Source organism: Mauremys mutica, chromosome 2 (genome assembly GCF_020497125.1).
Source record: "Mauremys mutica isolate MM-2020 ecotype Southern chromosome 2, ASM2049712v1, whole genome shotgun sequence".
Taxonomy (NCBI): Eukaryota; Metazoa; Chordata; order Testudines; family Geoemydidae; genus Mauremys; species Mauremys mutica.
The window spans coordinates 84,114,568-84,138,618 of NC_059073.1; the positions used below are offsets into that span (position 1 = coordinate 84,114,568).

A 24,051-nucleotide genomic window follows, 5' to 3' on the forward strand; every position below is an offset into this window, starting at 1 on the left:
CTGTAAAAAGAATGGTTTAGTAGTCTCTCTTCTTATCATAACCACATTAAACACATGGTATTCTGAAAGGTAAAACTGATGTTTGTAATACGGTTGTCCTCCTTGAATCAAACAGTCTTAAATACTCTTGGTTTTTCAGAACAAGAGTACCTTGTCTGCTAAGTAACCACCCAAGTTCATCCATTTGTATCTCTTTACTTTGTCCATGCAGGGTCAAAAGTTCAGTACCTTACACTATTCAATGGTCCTATTCCCCTTTACAAAGAATTTCCAGGTATAAAGCAAACTATAAGGCTTTTACCTTGTTGTGGATTTTCACCTTGCAGACAAGTAGGAAAATAGTCCCAATATATTATGAACTCCTGATTTCAATGCATTCTAAAAGCCTTTTAGTAGTGAGTTTTATACACAAGTAACATAATACTAGTCCCAGACACTTTTAAAGATGAATAGGAGATTTGATATAATTTTATGCATACTAGTTTTGTTCAATACTAATAGATTAAACAAACAAGCCACATGGCATCCAAACAAAGAAAAAAACAGAATGGAGCAAGTACTGATCAGTGAACAGCTGAGTATGAAAAAAGATTGCGGGAAAAAGCCAAAGCTTAAAGGAGATTGAAAAGAACCCTGAAAATCATAATCTACTGTAAGGATGTCTAATCAGTTGTCATGAGATTTTTAAAATAGAAAATGTAATCTAATAAATGCTTTCTAGTTTATTTTGCCATTTCCTTTAGAATCCTGGGCAGGGTCTTGTCTTGCTCTGGAGTTTTGTCAATCTTCAAACGTGCTAAGTTCTCAATTTCCCATTTAATGTACACCTCTTACAGCAATTTTTGTAGAGGATATGAATTTGTTTAGAAGTTGCCACATTGTTTCCAGGTTGACCTCTTTCATTTCTATGTATCTGTATTGCACCAAGCACTGTGGTACCTGGGAATGAATACAATTACACCTCTACCTCGATATAACACTGTCTTTGGAAGCCAAAAAAATCTTACCACGTTATAGGTGAAACCGTGTTATATTGAACTTGCTTTGATCTGCCGGAGTGCACCCCCCCCCCCCCCGAGCACTGCTTTACTGCGTTATATCCAAATTTGTGTTATATCGGGTCACGTTATATCAGGGTAGAGGTGTATGTAAGAGGATTTACACTTTCTACCTCTCCCTTTAACTATGATGTTCTGAGTATACATGAAAAAAGTTTGGTTCAGCCCTTCTCTTCTCTCCCCCCAGCAAAACAAAAACAAAACCAAACCTCACTCACCTGTCTTCTAAAACTTTGATAGTGTCATGAAGTCCTTTCTGTTGCTCTCTCAGCTGCTGATTTTTGGTATAAAACTCTTCAAGCCTCTCTGCATCCCTAAAATAAAGGAGAAACAGGTAAATGCTTTTAGAAATAGATAAAAAAAATCTCTTCAGTTGTGAATAAAAGCTATTAAGTTTCAATAGATAATTCTGTTTATGGTTATGGCAACTTTGCTCTCTGTAATGTTTCTTCTATCTGAGCAGTGTGATTGATAATCAGCAAAAATATTAAGTTGAAGACAATAAATGAAATAATCTGCATGTGTTTATTGTGAATGGCTGGTAACTTAAGATAAATGTTTGAATTATACAGAAATAGTAGGTACTCCATAGCTCATGTTGCAACTGAATTTCCACTAATGTCTGATTTTGGACGCTTCCCCCATTTAAACCCACAAAAAGAGTTATGCCACTAAAAGGGCCATTAAAAGTGGTAGGTTAGATCTGGGGCCAAAGCAAATTTTTTCTACAAATCTCCAAATAAACCAGACAAATTCACCCAAATTATGGCACCTTACATACTACTTCTGGGGGGATTCTGCACCAAGAAAAATCCAAATTCAGCACCAACAAATTCAAAATTCTGCATATTTTGTCAAAATAAAGCAATATAATCACACCAGTTTCATTTGTTTTGGTAATTTATTTAAACTACAATACAGAAAAAGTCTCAATAACTATTCAGCTAAGTTACAAACACTTGGTAACTAAATACACTGCATTCCAGTTATAACGCTGGATTTAAATTACATTACAGAAAACCAAAGAGAAGGAAAAAAAGGTAGAATGTCATTTTAAATTGCTCAGACTTTCACACATGAAAGTCATACAGTTTTGCTAATCATTGTCCTGGACCTGGCTGGGTACTTCAGGAAGTGCTTGGTTCTGACTGTCCTGACATTTTATTGACTGCTTGGTAAATATTTTATTTGCCCTTAGTATTTTTTTTAAATGTGTAAGTAAAATAAATCCTGAGATGTACTATAACCCTATTGTGGCACTTTTGCACAGGAAAAAAAGTGAGAAAACACAGAGATCTTCCTAGCTGAGGATTCCCTTTCTGTCATTTATAATAAGGCTCTTTTACATCACTCGAGCAATGTAGGGACCTTAAAACTTTCACAGGTTTTATGCTCCTGGGGGAATTGACTGAGCATGGGAACAGTTAACTAACAATAGGAACATTAACAATGTTACTACGTAGGCAGACTGCTACATTTCTGCCTCTAGCCTGCCTCCTGCATAATAAAAAGCCCTACACTTCCATGCCAGTGAGCTGCAGTAAAAAAGCGAGAGGGACAGAGGCAATCTCTCCCTCTCATTGTATGCCTTTCTGTTATCTTGGGGGCTACCTGTAACTAGTCAATATAGCGTTTTGGGGGCTTTTTTAGACAAATACAATTTTCAAGTTGATGCTGTCCCTTTTGAAAACATCTAGTACATTTTACAACTCATTGATTTTGGGCTGCTGGGGATTGGCATTCACAAATGTGGTAGGAAGATGCTTCTGCAGTGTACTACCCAGATTTTCTTCTTTTACTGATTTAGAATTTTAAAACAAATTAATACCTTGAATGCTTTCCAACTTCACTTATTACTCAGATCACTATCATAGATCCAAATAGTGCTTTACAATACAATTAAATTATCCTCTCGTGTAAGGAGTTTACAGTCTGAAGTGCCTGATCTTGCAAATGCCCCTAGAAGCACTAATATAGACTCTTATCTCCTTGTGGAGTGAAAAGCCAGGAACGAGTAGTCTAGATATTCCTGATATTTAAGGGGGAAACCCCTGCCCTCTGTCCCCCCCGCCCACCTTTCAGGCCTACTATATGCAGTAGATCTAATCTACATGGATTTTAGTAAGGCATTGGATACAGTTCCACATGGGAAAGTTTGAATTAAAATGGAGAAGATGGGGATTAATATGAGAACTGAAAGGTGGATAAGGAACTGGTTAAAGGAGAGACTACAACGGCTCATGCCTGAAGGGTGAACTGTCAGGCTGGACTGAGGTTACTAGTGGAGTTCCTCAGGGATCTGTCTTGGCACCTTATCTTATTTAACATTTTTATTAATTATGTTGGCACAAAAAGTGGGTGTGTGTTAATAAAATTTGAAGACAACATGAAATTGGGAGGTATTGCCAACACAGAGTATCATAAAAGAAGATCTGGATGACCTTGAAATCCGGAGTAATAGAAATGGGATGAAATTTAATAGTGCAAAGTGCAACGCCATGAACTTTGGGAATAACAAGCATTTTTGCTGTAGGCTGGGGACTTATCAGTTGGAAGCGACAGGGGAGGGGGAAGACCTGAGTGTACTGGTTGATCACTGGTTGATGAGCTGCCAGTGTGATGCAGCCTTGAAAAAGGCTAATATAGTCATAGGATGTATCAGATCAGGTATTTCCAGTATAGACAAGGAAGTGTTAGTACCATTATACAAGGCACTGGTGACATCTCATCTGGAATGGTGTGTGCAATTCTGGTCTCTCATGTTTAAGAAAGATGAATTCAAACTGGAACATATACAGAAAAGGGCTACCAGGATGATCCAAGGAATGGAAAACCTACCTTATCAGAGGAGACAGAGAGCTTGGCTTGTTTAGCTTAATCAAAAGAAGACGGAGGGGGATTATGATTGCTCTCTATAAATACATGAGTGAGATAAATACCAAGATGGGGAAGGAATTATTTAAGTTAAGCGCCAATGTTGACACAAGAACAAATGGATATCATCAAGAAGTTTAGGCTTCAAATTAGATGAAGATTTCTACTCATCAGAGGAGTGAAGTTCTGGAACAGCCTTCCAAGGGAGTACTGGGGGGTAAAAATCCTAACTAGCTTCAAGACTGAGTTTAATAAATTTTTGGAGGGAATAGTATGATGAGACTGCCTATAATGGCATGTAGCCAATCTGCAACTGCTAGTAGCAAATACTGTATCTCCAAAGGCTGGTGGTAATGGTGAGGGCTCTGAGCTACTACAGAGAATTCTGGCTCGTGGGTCTTGTTCACATGCTCAAGGTCCACCAGAGATCACCATACTTGGAGTAGGGAAGGAATTTTCCCCTGGGTCACTGTAGTGAGGTGGCCTGGCTCCCAGCTGCACCTGAGGAGGCCGAGCCAGCACAGCCACCTGTCCCCACCCCCCGGAAGTCAAGGGGCGGGACAGGAAGTATAAAGGCCCAGCCCCAACGCTCAGTTGGCTGCTGGCCGCTGGAGAGGACAGACGCTGGTGCCCGAGCTCCTGCTGGACCGAGCCTGCCCCGCTCCCGCTACCCAGAGGAGGGCTGGCCGAGCCTGCCCCGCTCCCGCTACCCAGAGGAGGAGTCGAGCCCACCCTGCACCCGTATCCTGAGGAGCCGATGCTGGTGGACCCCCCTGCCGAAGCCACAACAACACAGGTACCAATGGAGGGGGAGATTGGAAGTGGCCCGGGGATAGCCGACCCCAGTCTGGCAGTAGCCAACCCTGAGCCTAAGTCAGTGTGTTGCGGCCAGGATCCCCACTGACTGCAGCGGATCCACGCCGCTGCTAGGGCCCCGGGCTGGGATGCAGTGGAGTGGGTGGGCCTGTGTCCCCCCTGCCACCGCCCTCACGGGTGGCAGTCTCCCCCTCACCCCAACGCTCAGGCGTAGAAGCATGGACTTACCAGTTCCTGCTCAGCCCTGCCTGAGGGTCTGAGCCCTGTACTTGTGCTGCTGCCCCGCCCTGAGCTAGGGCTTGGGCTTTAGAGACGTGACCTAAACTGCTGCTCAGCCCTGCCTGAGGGGCTGAGCCCTGCACCTGGGTTTGTTGCCCGCCCTGAGCTGGGCCGTGGGCTTTGCGGGTACCCAGACTGTACTACCCATGTGTAGTGGGGCAGCGTGGTCCCCAGCCACCCAGAGGGCGAAGAGCAACCCCTCGCTCGACAGGGGGACCCTTACAGTCACATTGGCAGAGACCCTGGGGTTTTTCATCTTCCTCTGCAGCATGGGACATGGGTCACTTGCAGTGTAAATAGTGGATTCTCTGTAACTTGAAGTCTTTAAATCATGATTTGAGAACTTCAGTAACTTAGCAAGAAGTTATGGGTCTAATACAGGAGTAGATGGGTGAGGTTCTGTGGCCTGCAGTGTTCAGGAGGTCAGACTAGATCAGTGGTCTCCAACCCTTTTATGCACAAGATCACTTTTTAAATTTAAGATCAACCCAGAATCTGCCTGCCCTGCTCACTCCATTCCCCACTCCCTCCATCACTCGCTCTCCCCCCCCCTCATTCACTTTCACCAGGCTGAGGCAGGAGGGAGTGCAGGCTCTGGGCAGGGGCTGAGGGATTCGGAGTGTGGGAGAGGGTTCTGGGCTGAGCCTGGGTCAGGGGATTGGGATGCAGGAGGGAGTTGGGGTGCAGGAAGGGGCCATGGTGCAGGAGGGGGTGTGAGGTGCAGGCCCCAGCCGGGAGGCACTTATCTGCTTGCCCCCTCCCACCGCCAGGGCTGCAAATGCCACCCCTGCATCTCCCACTGGCCGCAGTTTCTGGCCAATAGGAGCTGCGGAGTCGGCGCTGGGGGGCGGGGGCAGTGCGCGGAGCTGCCATCCTCTCCTGCCCAGAGGTTGCAGAGACATGCCAGTTGCTTCTGGGAGCAGCACGGGGCCAGCCTTAGTCCTGCTGTGCCGCTGGACTTTTAGTGGCTGGAAATCAAGATCTACTGGCAGAGGCTCCAGGATCGACTAGTCGATCGCAATCTACCGGTTGGTGACCACTGGAATGGATGATCATGATGGCTCCTTCTAGCCTTAAAGTCTGAGATTCATAAACATGCAAAAAAGGAATAAATCTAATTTTTAAAAGTCATTTATAGGTCATCTTTAAATTATCAAGCTATAGACTTGAATCCTGTTTTACATAAAAAATACTTAAAAGGATATATAAAGGTACACTTCCATCTCCTTTTAAAACTCAGCAGATTTACTGATCTGATCCTAAACTTTATGTTCATGTTTTAAAGAAATACAATGGAAGGAACAGAAAGAAGTTTTCAGGATTTTGGTGCTGCTTGACAAAAGTGACTGACAATTTGGCTAAGAAGCTAGTCTTTGTAATGAATAGTCTCTGACTCTGCATTTACAAGATCATTAGCTCCAACACTGAACCAGGGTACAACATAAGGAGCTCATTGTCAGGCTGGTTATCAAGTCTGAAATATTAAACCTCAGCTATTCAAAAGCATCAGGGAAAACAAAAACCCCTATGTAAGACTATTGTAGCTACAATGTGGTACTTGTAGAACGACTCCAGCAAACAATAATTACGCCATTTGGTTTGATATGTATTAAATCACAACAAAATATCATCAATAATACAAATCTTCTAGAGACTAAACTGCCCAAGAATGTAAACTTTTCATTTTACATGGATGTAGAAACAGGTCAGGATTAAGTCAGTAACAGCACCAACAGTCAATCTCACAATTTTAGACTGGAACTGAAGCACATCTAAATATCTTTTTGGAAGCTGTACATAATAATAAATAAAAAGGGTGGTGCTTAATCTGATTTTTCAAGATATTTGTGACTTACACAAAGCAAGAAATAACTCAGCTGAAAATCATACTATAACTGATGGTACACAAGTGTTGTAGTGTAAAGTCTGATTTGATTTATAGCTTGGTTCCATTATTGTCTGTGAAGTTACACAGTCACTGTATTGCCAAAGCTACTTTGTTCCTGACATATAAACTGTAGATATACACTATTTGGATTTTCACAAAACATCTTTGACAGGGTGTTTCATGAAATCCTACTCTCAAAATTAATTCAAATTAATTTTGATACCAATGTCAAATGGACTGAAAACTGGCTGAAGGACTAAAAAGGCACAGCCCAATCTGCCAAATTTTGTTCTGTTCCATGCATTGTGTTTTATACAAATTTAATGTTTGCATAGTAGCAAATAATTTGCATGTACTATAAACTGAAGCCTAAGCTGACAGTCAACACACGCTGTCCAATCAGAGATGGGAGTAGGACTTGCAGCTGCACAAAACTTGGCAACTCTGGCTGGCAAAGCTGGGTGAGTGCTGAAGATGGAAGCTAAGAGGTAGCTGTATGTGTGGTTACTGGGCCTGTTGGTACTGCTGTGGGTTTGTGGGTTGCTGGGGAGATTTAGAGAGTGCTGAGGATGCTAGAGGGAGGATGGGCAGGCTGCAGATGTGGGAACTTGAGGATAATACATCCCTCACCTTGTGCTGCTGTCCTGCCTTCTCCTTCAAATGCCACTGCTAAATCCTCCTAGCTGCCCTTTTCAGATCCTGATCCAGCAGAGGGAATGGCAAGAGAGGCAGCAGGCAGATGACTACTCAGTAGGTGCCAAATTGACACCGGGTGGCCAAAACATAGGACAGCAGCTCAGATGGATATGTAAGAACCCAGCTAAGAAAAGGGAATGTGTGACAGAACTGAAATGCCTGACATTTGGCAGCATGAAAGGATAACGACAACTAAGACAACTAAGTGGGGTGTGTTTAGCCGGAATATGCATACAGCACTAAAATTTTACTGCAAACACCAGTGAGGATAGACAAAATGCACAGGGGCCTATAGACAAAAATCAAACTTAATTTAATTTGGAAAAATGCAAGCTAATGCAGCTGGGGAAATACAAATCAAGTAACGAATTTGATAGATGGCAAATAACTGAAAAGTAGTAGTTCTAAAAGTGGACAGCAAGTTAAGCATGATTTTGCAATGCAATAGGACAGCACAAAAGGGCAATGTAATCTTGATATACATGTAGAGATTTCTCATCACAGAAAAGGGAAGTAATAATTCCATACTATAGGGCTTTGGTGCATAGCTGCCCTGGAAATCTGCCTTGATCTCCAAGACCCTCACTACCATAATGATACATACATTGGAGGAAGTCATAAAAGAGCCACCAGAAAGATGACACCTCTGGGAGTTATCATTGTACAAATAAATACATAACTGGAAGACTAATAAAGATACTAAAGAGTAAATTTGGACAATGTTGGGGAGGGTTCATATCTATTTGAAAGGTGCAACTATAAAGGAAGGAGAGGAATTATTTATTCAAAATGGCACAACTAGGAAAAATGCAGTGGCTGAAATTAACAATGGAAAAACTAGTTAACATAAGTACACATTCATAAGGTATAATTTGTTTTAGAAGAGCACAAAGAAACTGAATACAGAAAACTTTGTTAAGAGTATTATGGTTGCATATTTAAAAATAAAGAATGTATATCTTGACCATATTGCACATAGGGAGTATTTTGATTACTGGTTAGAACAGAATAACTTAACTTCTTTAGTGTGTTTAACGCAATTAAGTTTCCCCCCCTCCATGGAAAGAAAATTATAATACAAACACATTTTTTCATATAGCAAACATAGTATACACTACTTATAATGCAGTCAAGTTCTTGAAACTTTCATTTTCCTTTCCTGAAATCTGGGGTTAACATTTGCAAACATAATGTTGAATTAACATAGGATTTGGCATTTAACTGAATTATGGAATCTGGTGTGAGAACTAAAAACAAGCTGTTTTAAATATGTAAACATAGTACATGGATTTTACTATGTTTACTTTTATTATCTTGGTTAAAATACACATTTTCTAGTTCACGTGTCTAATAAGCTATGTTCAATATTGTTAAAGAGGAAAAAATAAATTTTTCACAGCACAGGAGTGCATAAACCTTCAGGCTAGGGATGTAAAAGGTTAACTAGTTAACCGGTAAGCATTAGTCTTACCGGTTAACCTGCCTTAACCGTTAACCCCGGGCCAGCCACCCAGCTGACCCCAGTTGTCCCGCTCTGGCAGGCCGCACAGCCCCCAGATGCGCCACTTGGCCTGAGGGGCCCCAGCTGCACTGGCCGATCGCCCCCAGCTGCTTAAACATTTAAACATTTTTAAACATTTAAATGGTTAACTTTTTAAACAGTATTTACATCCCTACTTCAGGCTGGAGTTCTTTATACAAATCACTATGACCCAGCTTAGGGGAGGCAGCATTTAAAGGTACACTGCTAAGCGAAAAAAAATTTAAGATATGGTTATGCCACTTGCTGCTCCTTTATAATGTACAAAAGTGACTTCACCTTTATGAAAAAAAATAAGTAGGAAACCTTTTTTTTCATATTTGAATTATCAACACCCTTGATGGGCACCTTAGAAATACCACAGAAGACTGCATCACCAACTGCTCATGCAAGCGATGGAGAACTGGAGTACAGGTTATAGATCCTGCAAATGTTTATACATGTATATTACTGACTTCAACATTGCTACTCATATGAGTCAAATTATGCACATGGGTGTCTGCAGGATCAGGCCTCAAGTCCTCAACTCATCATGTAGGAATTACAGTTTATTAACTATACTAAATTTTCCTCCTATGAAATATCTGTTTGGCATATGAATAGGTACTTACAAACACCTTTCCTTTTTCAGTTTGGATATTTTCAACTGTAATCCTGGAAAGCAAAAAGAAAAAACATGGATTATCTTTTGACTTGTTTTAAAACAACTGTATAGCTGAATTGTCCTTTCAGTTATGAAAGCTTTAAAAATCATTCATAACATTTAACCATTTCCTTTTCTCTTGTCCACAGGTAATTTATAACTCATTCTAAAATTGGCCCATCAGATAGGAAGCAGAATTGTTGTTTGCAAAGCCCTACTTTGGAAATGGCCTCAGTTTCCATTTTTCCATTCCAGTGGGTTTTAGTCACATGAGGGATGAGATTTATTCAGGTGTATGTGATGCAAAAGTCATTTTGTTCCATGAGTGTTTCCTGGTGTCAATCTCTATGGAAATATGCTTGCCTGCCATCTGTGAAAGAGGAAAAAATGCTGCAACATAACTAGTGAAGGAGGAAAGTAGTGGCTCCTGGACTAAGAGGGTAGCGCCTATTTGGACCTTGCCAGGATATCTGAATTAGTTCTTGGTTGAGTTCAGGAACAGCTATAAAGATCCCATTATTTGCTATCTCAGGATCCTTAATAAATAACACCTGCTTCCCTTTTAAATTAATATACAAATTTCTCCTTTGTAAAAAATATACTTCACCTCTACTATGCTGTAAAGGTAGGGGGTATTGTGTACTATTCATATGAACAATTTTCTTGGACTTTGCAGACATGGAGTAGTACACAGTACTACGTGGATATATAAAATTTCAGAAAAGATTTCTCACATTAATTTTCAAATATGACAGTATCCGGTCATGTAATTAAGGCCAGAATCATGGATACACACAAAGCAGCAACGTTAAGGGACCACCGCTTAAGGTTCCCAAGTCCACAAGGAGAGCATGCTTCTGGGGCTACTACTATTCTCCCAGTTCTAATGGAGCCATGCTGCTGGGGACTCCTCAGGCTGAAGCTTCCCAGAAAGCCTCTTTAAGATGATCTGAGGAATGATGCACTTCATTCTGTGCCTTCCTCACTCTTCTCCTATTCAGTCATCCATGTCCTGCAGAGGATCTGAGACATCTACTCTGTGTAGGAGAGTGAAGATTCACATATGTAGGGGACCCTCCAAATGTAACTGTTGGGGAAAATCAGATGCTAAGTACATGACAAAGAAAATTAAGAATGGAAAAATAAAACACGTGAAGCCAATGAATAAGGAAATTTCCTCCCCACCCAATACCTTCTTCAAACATGCTACCAAAAAAGGACTGACCAGTTTAATTCATATTTTAAAAAACTTCTGAACTAAAAATGTCTGTGCCAGCATGCCATTCACAAAAAAGGATATTCTTTAATGTTATAATCTCATGAAATCCTTATTAAGAAAGTGCTGACATAGTAACAACATAACATAAAAACGACGTAACATAAAAACACAAAAATAAAAACTGTGACCTGGCTTGGAGAAGTAGAGGTTGGGACTGTCGAAGTTTCTCCCCTCCCACCCCAGGAATAGCTGAATAAAAAAGTCTACTTGCTGACACATATGCTACTCTTTATTCTGGCAAACCTTCCAGTATTCAGGCTTCCACTTGGAAAGTAATAGTCAAGACAAAGATTCAGTGAATACACACTATAGACTGTTACAAGATGATGAAGTAACAACGAGATAGAAAATCCATGGAGACTACTTCAAAAAAAAGTTCTTGGGACATAGGTAAAGACTTCTCTTATCTCATAAGAACTCAACACCTGTGAGACTTTATGTTCTGTCACGCAGCACAGAGAGAGGGGTTATTTATTTTTTAAAGTGGTTGCTATTGATAAAGTCAATTAGACATCAACAATTAGAACCCCTATAAAAAGTGTGCTTTAATCCTACTCCACACCCATCGGAAGGAATGAGGCTGCACAACAATGTGGCTCCTGTATGAACAGGTAGTCTGTTCAGCAAAGTATTTAGGATTGTAACATTGGCAACCTGAGCCGCCAACTGAAGAGGCAGTGCTCAAAAGGCCAAGTACTATGCTACAAGTAACACTATCTCCCCTCTCACCTGAATTCAGGAAGAGCTAAACTGGTTACTTAAGTTTTTTTTAAAAGTCAAATGACTACAATGAGAAGGCAGGAATCCAGTTTGTTACATTTATCTGAGAGTGTAGAATTACTAACGTTACCCATAATCTCTTCCTTTTTGTCTTTCAGGGTACCAGAAAGCTTTGACTGAGCTAACTAATAGGACTATGCTTGTGTTTCCAAAAAAGTTTTATGTTTCCAGTATTCAACATATAGCATACCAAATATTTGTCTAAAGTGGAAAAAAGCCTCAATTTAATCACAACCACTTAGTTTCTCCTTTCCAGATACCTTCTTGCGAAACAGGTGGATGATTTGGTGCAGGGGATCTACTGCTGGGATGTTAGGCTTTAACTGTTTTAAGGTGTACAATATGTAGGTGACTTGATGAATATTTATTAAAGCTCTTTATATGTTTTAAATCTATTTTTTAAATTAACATTTAGGTTAATACAAATACACAACATTCAACATTTAAAAGTTAATGTTATGAGACTTGTAACTAGGCTAAATTATGCATATATATAATATTTTTCATTAAGGATTGTGACTTATACCTTAATGAATACTTAAATACAGTAGAGTTATCATAGCTACAGGAACTTCAGCATTTTCATTTCTTGACCTGTGTACTTAAGTTTTCAGTATTAACATTGCATTAGCATATGGCTTGGCATCTAACTCCACTGTATGAGAAAAAAATGAAATGGAAATAGTTAAGAGAAACCAGAGAAAAAGCTATAGTAGTTCATTCAAATGTATGCAATTTTACATTCAAACAAATCTATTTGAACTGCAGTTCTTGGAATGTAAAATGCAGTTCTTTCTCTTATGGGACTAGTGTGTTCTGGGGCTTCCCTCTGAGGGGTTATAGGCTGATTGGGTCATAATTGGCTGATTGGGTTATAATTATATTATGCAGATGCCTGTCCAGAAACAATTGTACTGAGACCACATCTGTCATATGGTGACAATTTCTGATCTTTATTAACATGGATTGTGTTTTAAACAGTGACCTAATAGGGAAAAGGTTCCAAATTCCATTATACATACAGTTTCCTAATAGCACCTCTTTCTTATCCTAAAAAGCCAAGCATTTTAAGTAACAGGATGTAACAAAATGGAATGCGGCCCACAACCTTCATAATTGTGGTGAATGCCTTCTTGCTTGCTTTCTCTCCTATATTACAGTTCCCCTTCCACATGAGAAAACAGGTGATAGCTGAAAACCTTTTGAAGACTTCCATGTGTCTTATGTTATCTTAAAATGACGTATGGAAGATATTCAGTGTAAAAGTTTCAGAGTGGTAGTTGTGTTAGTCTGTATCAGCAAAAATGAGGAGTCCTTGTGGCACCTTAGAGACTAACAAATGTATTTGGGCATAAGCTTTCGTGGGCTAGAACTCACTTCATCAGATGCATGGAGTGGAAAATACAGGAGCAGGTATAAATACAGGAAAAGATGTGATTTGCCTTACCAAGTGTGAGGTCAGTCTAACAAGACAATTCAATTGACAGCAGGATACCAAGGGAGGAAAAATAACTTTTGAAGTGGTAATGAGAGTGGCCCATTTCAGACAGTTGACAAGAAAGTGTGAGTAACAGTAGGGAGAAATCAGTATTTGGGAAATTAGGGTTAGGTTTTGTAATGACCTAACCACTCCAAGTCTTTATTCAGGCCTAATTTGATGGTGTCCAGTTTGCAAATTAATTCCAGTTCTGCAGTTTCATTACCTATCACTTTACTATGTAATTTTAAAATTTATATTTCTAATAATCTTTCATTATTCTACTGAAGTGCTAAATTCTGCAGGACAAATTTTTGAAAATACTTCTAAAGATATCAAAAATATCTTTTATGAGGCACCTAAGAAACAGAAAATTTACTCTGAATGGATGAGAGGATAAGTTAATGCTGAAGGTAAGGATATAATGCAGTAATGATTAGCATGAAGATAGCAATTTCAACATAATTCTATTTATTTTTTCCATAGTCTTCAACCTTCACATCTCCTATAGGAATCCTTCAATGCAAAAATGTGTTTTATTTTTCATGATCCTATCTGTCTTAAGACTCGCATCTTCTTTACCACAGGCTCCTGTTTTTCTATGGGTGTAATGGGGAAGAACTGGATTATTTATTTTATTGTTCTACAAAAACCTCCTTTTGTTTGTTCGATGTGTTACAGGTATATTTGTTTCCTCTAGTACACAGCTTCAGTTTTAGTTTTAAAGGTTATGCTCAGATACAAAGTTGATGAGGGACAAATCTTACACCTACTTAGAGACTATTCATATCATGTATCTAAGGGTACGTCTACACTACGGGACTATTCCAAATTTGCATAAACCGGTTTTGTAAAACAGATTGTATAAAATCGAGTGCGCGCGGCCACACTAAACACATTAAATCAGTGGTGTGCGTCCACGGTCCGAGGCTAGCATCGACTTCTGGAGCGTTGCACTGTGGGTAGCTATTCCGTAGCTATCCCATAGTTCCCGCAGCCTCCCCCGCCCCTTGGAATTTCCGGGTTGAGATCCCAGTGCCTGATGGGGCAAAAATCATTGTCGCGGGTGGTTCTGGGTAAATGTCGTCAGTCACTCCTTCCTCTGGGAAAGCAACGGCAGACAAGCATTTCGCGCCTTTTTTCCCTGGATTGCCCTGGCAGATGCCATAGCATGGCAATCATGGAGCCTGTTTTGCCTTTTGTGACTGTCACCGTATGTGTACTAGATGCCGCTGACAGAGGCGATTCAGCAGCGCTACACAGCAGCATGCTTTTGCATGACAGCAGAGATGTTTATCAGCCATACTGTACCATCTACCAATCCATAAATTGGTAAAAAGATGAGCATGGTTACCAGTCGTTTTGCACCATTTGCTGCTGTCATAAGTGCCCCTGGCTGCTCTTAGCCAGGGGCGCAAAAGCCAAAATTGGGAATGACTCCCAGAGTCAATCCCTCCTTTTTGGTATCTAAAAATAGAATCAGTCCTGGCTAGAATATGGGCAAGTGTACTAGAGAACCACTGTATCAGAGAGTGCAGCTGCTCTGTGTCAGATCCTGCAGAAATTATGAGCTGTATGCTATTCACAGGGGGTGCGCATGCAACAACCCCACCTGTTGATTCCGTTCTTCCCCCAGCCTTCCTGGGCTACTGTAGCATTGTCCTCCCACTTGTGTGATGAAGTAATAAAGAATGCAGGAATAAGACACACTGACTTGTTAGTGAGAAATGAGTGGAAGGCAGCCTCCAGCTGCTATGATAGTCCAGACAGGACAGTAAGGAGTGTGGAGCAGAGGAGCCCAGCATCCCTCTGCTAGTCCAGGGGCAATTGAATCTTTTTTTTTTTACACATGAAGGGTGGCAGCTGACAGAGCTCAGCCCCCTGTTGCTATGACGACGATGGTTATCAGCCATACTGTACCATCTACCAGGAAAAATTAGGGCCAGGCACCCTTGATAGACCTCACCGATGCTAGTCAGCATGGTTACCAGTCCTTTTGCACTGCCCCATGTGCCAATAGGCTGATGACGAGGACGGATACCAGTCGTATTGCACCATCAGCCACCCATGGCGGGGGAGAGCAAGGATGTTGGTGTTGAGTGCTGCAGCATCGGGTCTATCTGCAGCATTCAGTAAAGATAGGGTGACATGTTAAAGAGTCAAGAGAGGATTGTTTTCCCTTTCACTTCTGGGGGTGGGTGGGGGGGTGCGTAAATTGCCGAGCTATGCCCTGACCCACCGCGGACACTGTGTTTGACCCTAGAAGCATTTGGAGCTCAGCCAAGAATGCAAATACTTTTCGGAGACTGCAGGAACTGTGGGATAGCTTGAGTCCTCCAGTCCATGAGCGTCCATTTGATTCTTGGGCTTTCCGTTACGTTTGTCACGCAGCAGTGCGCTGAGCCCCTGCTATGGCGTCTGTCTGGAGATTTTTTAAAAATGATTTTGAATTTTGTCTTCTGTAACGGAGCGCTGATAGAACAGATTTGCCTGCCCTTACAGCGATTACGTCCGCATCGTCCATGCGGGAGCTCTTTCTTTATTTTGATTTTTAACTGCATCACCACACGTGCTGATCGGAGCTCCACGCTGGGCAAACAGGAAATATTCAAAAGTTCGCGGGGCTTTTCCTGTCTACCTGGCCACTGCATACGAGTTCAGATTGCTGTCCAGAGCGGTCAGTGGTGCACTGTGGGATACCGCCCGGAGGCCAATACCGTCGATCTGCGGCCACACTAACCCTAATCCGATATGGTAATTCCGATATTAGCGCTACTCCTCTCGTTAGGGAGGAGTACAGAAACCGGTTTAAAGAGCCCTTTATACCGATATAAAGGGCCTCTTAGTGTGGACGGGTGTGGCGTTAAATCGGTTTTACGCTCCTAAAACCGGTTTAAACGCCTAGTGTAGACCAGGCATAATTTGTAATTAGTATGTAAGTACTAATATCTGTAGGAGGATCTGGACTCTTCACAAATATTAGTATTAGATAATATCCTGTGTGAAGTTGGAAAGTATTAATTGCCATAAACATTTCACAAATCGGAAACGGAGGCACAGAGATTTATTGACCGATTTTCAGAAGTACTGAGCACCACAAATTCCACTGAAGTCAATAGGAACTACAGGTGCACAGCCCATTTGATAATTAGGCCTTGCTCAAGGCAACACAGGAAGTTTGTGGCAGAAACTACTAGCTATTTTGTCAGCAGAGAAGCAGCTTTTCAAAGGTGAATAAATTGGCCTGATAAAAAATGAAAAAGCCTCCATTTATCCTCTAAATGGAAAGTACAGAAGCTGGAAAATTACATTTGTTAAAAAATAGCTGTTTTTCATTTAGTGTGATAAAGAACACAATGAAGAGTGCATAGACATTTTTTTCTCCAATGTACTAAAAAAAATCCAACATAACCAATTTAAAGCATTCTAAAAAAATTACAACTTTTATAAAATTTCAGGCAGTTATAATTTGTTAACTTGCAAATCCCTAGAAAGCAGAATTTGTAACAGAACTAACTGTCCTTTGATAGTTAGCAGAACAAGCACACATAAAGTACTTCACTTCTTGAGCAAACACTCTATTTCTCCTAAACATAACCATATGTAATATATTTTTTGCTGACATCTAGATTTGAAACTCATGAATCAATTTTAATTCTTATTTATAGACTTCAGAAACAAGCAAAGTCCAGGCAAGTCTGTGTTTAATGTGTCTTAAATATTCTCTTCTCCCCACCTTTTGAAAAAATTAACTATCCTTCAGGCATGTCTTTGATGTTATCATGGAAGATCTAATTTTACCCAACACTGTGGGCCACACTACCGAAGGGCTAGGCATGAAAAAGTTTGCCTAGTGGCAAAATTACCTGGCCCTGCCCAATATACATTTTAAAGAGAACATGCAAATGTATAAAGAAAACCAAAACTTTAGAAATATGCACTGAATGTCCCAAATAACTACAGAAAGGGGCATTCAACACTACCCATAAGTCTTAGTTTTTTCAAGTTCACGGTTAGACAATCCCTCTCTGATGCTCCAACATATGATCTGCTGATGACATCACATCCACTACTGAAACCCAGCTGAAGACTGAATCAAATCAACCAGGATAAAGATAATATTTTAAGAAATAAACACAATGTTGTAGTTTTTCAGGACATTCTATAAACTTATTTTTTCACTCAGGATACAAACTAAGATTTTTTTTTTAAAGTAACCAGAATGCAATTGGTTGGTTAATCTTTTTCTTTTAATTAATGTCAAATTAATTTCCTTTTAGCGAACAACAAATTAACAAATGTTTTTGACCATGTACACAAACCCTCAAGGCCCAACATTGCAAGTTGCTGAGTGGGATCAAACATCCCAGTGAAATTAGTGGGAGTTCTGAGGGCAGATGCATCTTATAAGATTGGGCCATTAGGTATTTGAAAACTAAGGATTCTACAATCCTGCCTCCACAGACAGATCCCTGTAATCCTGCAATCCTAGGATCCTGCAATCAGGCCTCCATAGACAGATCCCTGTACTCGTTTTGAAATCAGTGAGACTCCAAATAGGTGGAACCATCTGCCTATGAGGATCTAATTACACAACTGGGGCCTACGTTAATTCCCAATAAGTCATCTGCTGCTCTTCCAAAGTGATTTGCATTGTCTTTAATGTACAACAATGCATTTTTTGACATTCAAGTCAAATGCTGTTCTTAATAAGTTCAAAAGAACTAATCATGCATTAACAACTATTCATGTGATTTAAGGTTTGAGAGACCAGGTTTTAAGTTTGGACCACATTTTTGGAAAGAGAAAAACACACATGTGAATCATTTAAAGAAATATTATAAAATATAAAAATTATAGGCTGTGATAATTCCTCTCATTTTTGGATGTTTTTTAATTCTCCCCAATACTCAAGAATGCAGATGTACAATGCCTTCTAAGAGCCATAATCATGGTACAACCAGTAGCACAAAGGCTGAAAAATATAATGCAAGAATAAATAGCTTCTATTATAAATTTACAAATTATAAATTCCTGCTTCTATTATAAATTTCATTGTGAATATTTAAAACTAGAGGCATTACCACTTGGCATTTTCTCATGTCAGAACTACTAGTGTTAATATATATACAGTCCATTGGTTTTATGTATCTGAAGAGGTAAGAAGTAAGGGAAATAAAAAAAAAAAAGGGAGAAAAGACATTGGGCTTGGTAACTTGTTTTTCCTTTAAAAATAGTGAGTTTCAACTATGAAGCATTATTATCAAATAGCACTAAGTGCCTCCAAAGCAACTGTAACAGTCAGTTCAGGTTAAGTAACTTTACTTGGTATGTTTATGAGCTCATTTATAGAGTTTATTTGCTTAGGTTCCAACCCTGCAAGAACGTTCAGATTTTAAAGCCAAAAGAGACCATTGTGATCATCCAATTTGACCTCCTGCATAACACAAGCTATCGTAGTCAGAGATGTTTTGTACTGGCTCACCTGCAGGATTGGAGCCTTAGAGTAAACTTTTTTACTTCTAAAAACAAGCACAGCTGCTACAAATAGCCTCCTAATCGAACTGTAAACAAAGTTTCTTCATACTAACAAGTACCATTTTACGTACACAGGGGCATAGCACAGGAAGGGACTTCTGGGTCATCAAGTCCAGTCCCCTGCTATCAAAGGCAACCCCTTCATATAATCCTGTTCATAAATCAATCAAACTCCATCAACATACAGCATCAGTTGGAATAATTTACCTTGTACTTCTTTATCATGACATTCTTTTAGTTTGGACCACAGATCCTTGAAGATGTCACCAGTAGATTCAGCAGAGCTAGGGCTTCCACAACCTCCTCCAGAAGCATTCATTTTGTCTTTTGCAATGTAACTTTTTTCGCTGATCTTATCTATGGTACTTGTTCACTATCTTTTTTAGTTTTAAATTACATAGCTATGAAGTTTGTTTCTGAAGACAGCGGCATGCCTGTAATGACAGATTGACAACATTTACATTTGCATGTATCAGAGTATGACTTGCAGCCATGGATGAAATACAAAGCCCACTGCCTGTCATTGTCAAGTTGTGCTTATTTAATGACAATCATTCACCTTAAAAGCTTGGTAAGTGCTAATTATCTTGCCAAAAGCTAAAAACTACTGTATAATAAAAGCTGTTATTTAAAAAAAAAAAAAACCAGCTACCAAATTCAAATTAGACAACAGATTTTAAGGATCGTTCACACTTTTTCCATGTTTGAAAACATTTTAATCTAATTCCTGATTACCAAAATTACCTTATGATTCCCACATTTTACAATTTGAAAATGCCTCAATACAATTTTGTACAAGGGGCCAACTGGCTTAAAAAAACCCCGCAGGGTGTGCACATGTATTTCTTTATGCATATAATTCTAGACACAGGCCAAGAATGCTCATTCCTAAAAGAGAAAATCAGATGAAGATGAACACTCAGGTTCCCCTGGTAGTTTTCCTCTAAATTCTGTCACCAGGAATGGGATTGTCTCATCACAGAATAGGAGGTTGGTCCCAGAACTTGCAGATCCCCCAAAATCCATAAGGATCTTGGATCCATCAAAGTCACAGAGTCCTGTGTCTCTGCATTGAATCGGATTCCTCTCAGACTCCAGCAATATGACTCAGATGGAGTCACACTGCAAGGAAATTCCCCACCTACTGCTGGTCCTGCAGCCTTATGAGGGGTTCCACAGTGCAGAGGATCTCCTCAGGTAATCTAAGAGGAAGCAAGGTGCTGTGGTTAGGGCACTGCATTGGAAATCTGAACTGGATTAATTCCTGGTGCTGACACAGATGTGTGACATTGCAAAAGCCATGCAATCTGTCCCTCAGTTGTGAAACTGTGGTTAATTATCTTTCCTCTCTCCCAGTCTCTTTACATTGTAAACTTTTGGGGTCAGGGACTGTTTCTTCTTATATGCTTGCACTGCACCTACCCACAATTGGTCCTGATCTTGATGGTTATTGTTCTGTAGTACAAATAATAAATAAGTACATGAATAATCCCCCAGCCCTTTTGAGATACTCTTAAACAACGATTCTGACCAAGCATGCTGGAGACTGACTTTTAAGACCTGCAACTGGAAGGGGCCAGGGCTCCTTGAGTTTCTGAGGTAAAATGCAAAGCTTCTCCTCATACCCAGCAAGACCTAGGAGTAACCAAGCAGCTGTACTTCCTAATGTACAAGTCCATGAGCTACCTAAACATATGTATTGAGGCTGCAACCTCTCTCACAAACAATAGGTCTCCTAAACTCTTCATATTAGAAAGGATTGTTCAATGGTTTGAGGGCTAACTTAGGACATGGAATACCTGGCTCCAAGTCTTTGCTCTAACACATACTTCCTGTATGACTTTGGGCAAGCCACTTAACCTCTCTGTGCCTCACTTCCCCATCACTAAAATGGGATATTAGTAGTACTTTATTTTACAGCAGTGTTTGAGGATAAATACATATAAAAGAGACTGTGTGGAGGCTCAAAACGTGCACCTTACATAAAACAGACATCAGACAGCCCCAAATATGCTTGAATCTGCTTTGGCTCTTGCAGATTGAATTATGTGACTTATTGCACTGGCTATAAGTTTCAAGTTAGCGACGGTTCTCATATTAAACACAGCTCATCAGAAAACAAGTTACCTTTTAGAATTAGGAATAACTAATGGTCACCAACTGAAGTCGTGATAGAGGTCTCCATACATCTTCACAGCTGAAATGCTTCACTTTGAGCCATCATACAATGCTTCTTTGTGGAACCCATTGCCTAATAACATTAGGAATGTCTTTTAGACATTTGTTTTCATTAGCTTTTTAATAGAGCTGCCTGACAAATCACCTCTCTCTCTATGAGCAGTCAGGACAGTGGAGCTCAGATGATGTGCCCTTGCTTACAGACTTAAATGTGAACATCTAGGGTCTGTCATTTTCAGTTGGAGGGCACATGATTCTAGAATTTTCTTCTACTTTTGGGGATTGTCTCTAAGGTTGTTCTGCACAAGTTTCCCACCACATTTATCTTCAGTGGTACATAATGCTGAAATTAAAAGAATAAAAGTAGTGGAATTGTCCTAAGCTCCATCAGCTTTGTGACCCCAAAACGAGATGCCACTCATGGCAAATGTTCAACACATGATCATGCATACTCTGCTTACTCTCCTGCCTCTAGCAGTCAGTGTACAGGAATATCCCTGGACAAAGCTGGGCAGTTCCATAAGCACGATGGGCACATGATAAAAATGAAAAAAGCTGAGTCTGGATATTAAGAACTGATTCTAAAACAGCCTTCATGGCTCTGAAAAAGAGCTTGAAACACTGAACTGAATGTATATGAATGCATGACTGCCTCCAGCAGAGGGAGGAGCAGGAGAAAGCTGCCTGATTACCCACTGCTCTAAAGAAGAAAAGGCCTAATGCTTGGGGTTCCAACCCTTTCCTCTAGCCCATTGTCTTTATAGCTCAAATTGGGATAATTTTTCTTCCCTTAAACACTATCCATTTTGGCATCAAAATGAGAGGTCTTTCCCAGTACGCTGCGCAGGATTTTGTAAGATATTGTCCATCTCTTCTCTTACATGTTTCCCATCAACAGTAGCAGTTACTAGATTGACAATTTAATTACTGTAACTAGATGTCTGTGTTAACACTTCACTGAGATTAACAGGGCAGTTCCTTCACTCAGCTGTATTGGTGCTGCTCTCTGTTTGTTACCAACGTTGGGTGCACTAGCTTAAGAAAGTATCAGAGGGGTAGCTGTGTTAGTCTGGATCTGTAAAAGCAGCAAAGAGTCCTGTGGCACCTTACAGACTAACAGACGTATTGGAGCATGAGCTTGCATGGGATGCATCCGAGGAAGTGGGTATTCACTCACGAAAGCTCATGCTCCAATACGTCTGTTAGTCTATAATGTGCCACAGGACTCTTTCCTGCTTTAGCTTAAGAAAAGCTCTTGCAGCCAGTAACATTCATAACACCATGATACTGTTGACACTCCAGCAGTTAGACAACTATTAAAATTGCAGACAGCCACAAAAAAACTGTCTATACAAGGACTCCCAGAAGTAGGTATTTTTGCAGAACAGGCACAGCCTTAGTCTGAGTGCATCAGCTTTAAGGCCACATGCAGCCTTTAGAGCCACCAAGGTTGCCCAGAGAGGATGCATCACTTCTTCTCCAGGCTGAGAGGTGTGTGCGCTTCGCAGGAGCCCCAAAGGGACAGCTGTGTTTGCAGCCCTGTCCATGGGCTGAGAGGGCCCAATTTCATCTTCACTTCCTTACAGTGACTGTCACTGTCAGTAACAAACGAGCAGCACACCGGTCTGAGCGGGGAGCAGGGCGGACTGCAGTGTCACAGCGGGGGGGGGGGGAGGGTGCGAGCATGGGGCAGTACCGAGGGGCTGATTCAGGGACCCCAGGGCGGTATTCTGAGCTGGCTGCTGGGGGGCGGGCGGGGGCGCGTGTTCTTGTGGGGCGGGGCCGGGGAGCCCAGGGGGGCACCTGGGGGCGGTTGTTCGGGGCCGGCACAGAGGGGCTGTTTCTGGGAAGGGGCCGCCCAGGCCCCGCCTCACCGCGCGTCTCCCCCGAGCCCGCCGGCCGCGCGGCAGGGCTGCCCCGCCCGGGTCTCGGCGGCGGGCGAGACGCCCCGGCAGCGACACGGTGACGGGAGCTGCGCGCGGGTCGCGCTACCAGCGAGGGACGGGGGCGGTTACCTGGCGGCGGCTGGTTGGTCTCCGGCGGCTCGGCGCACACGGCGGGAAAGAGAAAGGCGGGCGGAGCAAAGCGCTGCGCTGCGCCCCCTGCCGGGCGCCTCAGGAGCTGCCCCTGGCCGGAGACCGCCGGCGGCCGGCCGGTCGGCCGGCGACTTCTCGCGAGACTCCCCTCGCACTCTCGCGAGAATTCCTGGCCCCTGGGTCAGGAGGCTTTTGGGGAGTGATAATTGGTGATACTCTGCGGAGCGGCGTGGCGCGCGCGTGTCGCGGGGCGAATAGCAGAACCCCCTTGCCCCAGCCCGCTAAACGTCATCATGGGGTGCAATAGCCAGCACGTGAGTGGTGGGGTCTTGGCACCGGCCTGGAGGGCGCCGCTCATGTTCCCCACAACCTACTTGTTATAAAGTCCCGGGTCCTAGAGCGCCCCACGCCGCCTCCTGCTCCCGGACCCAGAGCGCCCCACGCCGGCTCCCAGCCGCGGGTCCTATAGCGCCCCACGCCGTGCCCGGCTCCTAGTCCCAGAGCACCCCACGCCCGCTCCTAGCCGCGGGTCCCCTAGCGCCCCACGCGGCCTCTGGATTTCCCCCTGCGTTTGTGAGATCCCCACGTGAGGGGCTCTGCATTCCAGACCCGTGGGCTTAAAGGACAACACCATATAGCGAGCGAAGAATCACGGAGCTGGCGGCGCGGGAACCATCATGAAACCCCAGAACAGGAGCCTGCGCCTAGCTCAAGACAGCGCTGAGTGCCGCTCGTGTAAATCCATCCTGGTGGGAAAATGAGGTTGCAGTTTGGGAGCCTAACCTTAATTGAAAAATGTAATCCACGAGAAAAGGCCCTACCTGAAAAGGGAACAAATTCACCCCTGTGGTATCCAACATAAAAGGCCCTGAGCTTTGGAATTTATTGGCCCCAAGCTTTGGAATTCCCTTGGCTGCTAGAGCCTTAATCTGTTTCTCATCAGGTCATGCTGAAAAATCCATCTTTTCC

The 24,051-nt window shown here is 42.0% G+C and overlaps 1 protein-coding gene across 2 annotated transcripts in view; it reads right to left on the reverse strand.

Annotated features, from left to right (window-relative positions):
• Positions 1 to 23,212, reverse strand: part of RBBP8 (RB binding protein 8, endonuclease) — a 63,754-nt gene extending 40,542 nt beyond the window's left edge. Inside the window, exons 1-5 of one of the 2 annotated variants that reach the window (XM_045005414.1) lie at positions 23,062 to 23,183; positions 20,996 to 21,119; positions 19,076 to 19,302; positions 9,763 to 9,805; positions 1,277 to 1,372 (exon numbers count right to left, since the gene is read on the reverse strand). In XM_045005414.1, the coding sequence (XP_044861349.1) occupies positions 1,277 to 1,372; positions 9,763 to 9,805; positions 19,076 to 19,187 (251 nt within the window). In that variant the 5' untranslated portion in view covers positions 19,188 to 19,302; positions 20,996 to 21,119; positions 23,062 to 23,183. Of the gene's footprint in view, positions 1 to 1,276; positions 1,373 to 9,762; positions 9,806 to 19,075; positions 19,303 to 20,995; positions 21,120 to 23,061 lie in introns of both variants that reach the window. The other variant, XM_045005415.1, reaches the window with a different exon arrangement.
• Positions 23,213 to 24,051: the final 839 nt, after the last annotated feature.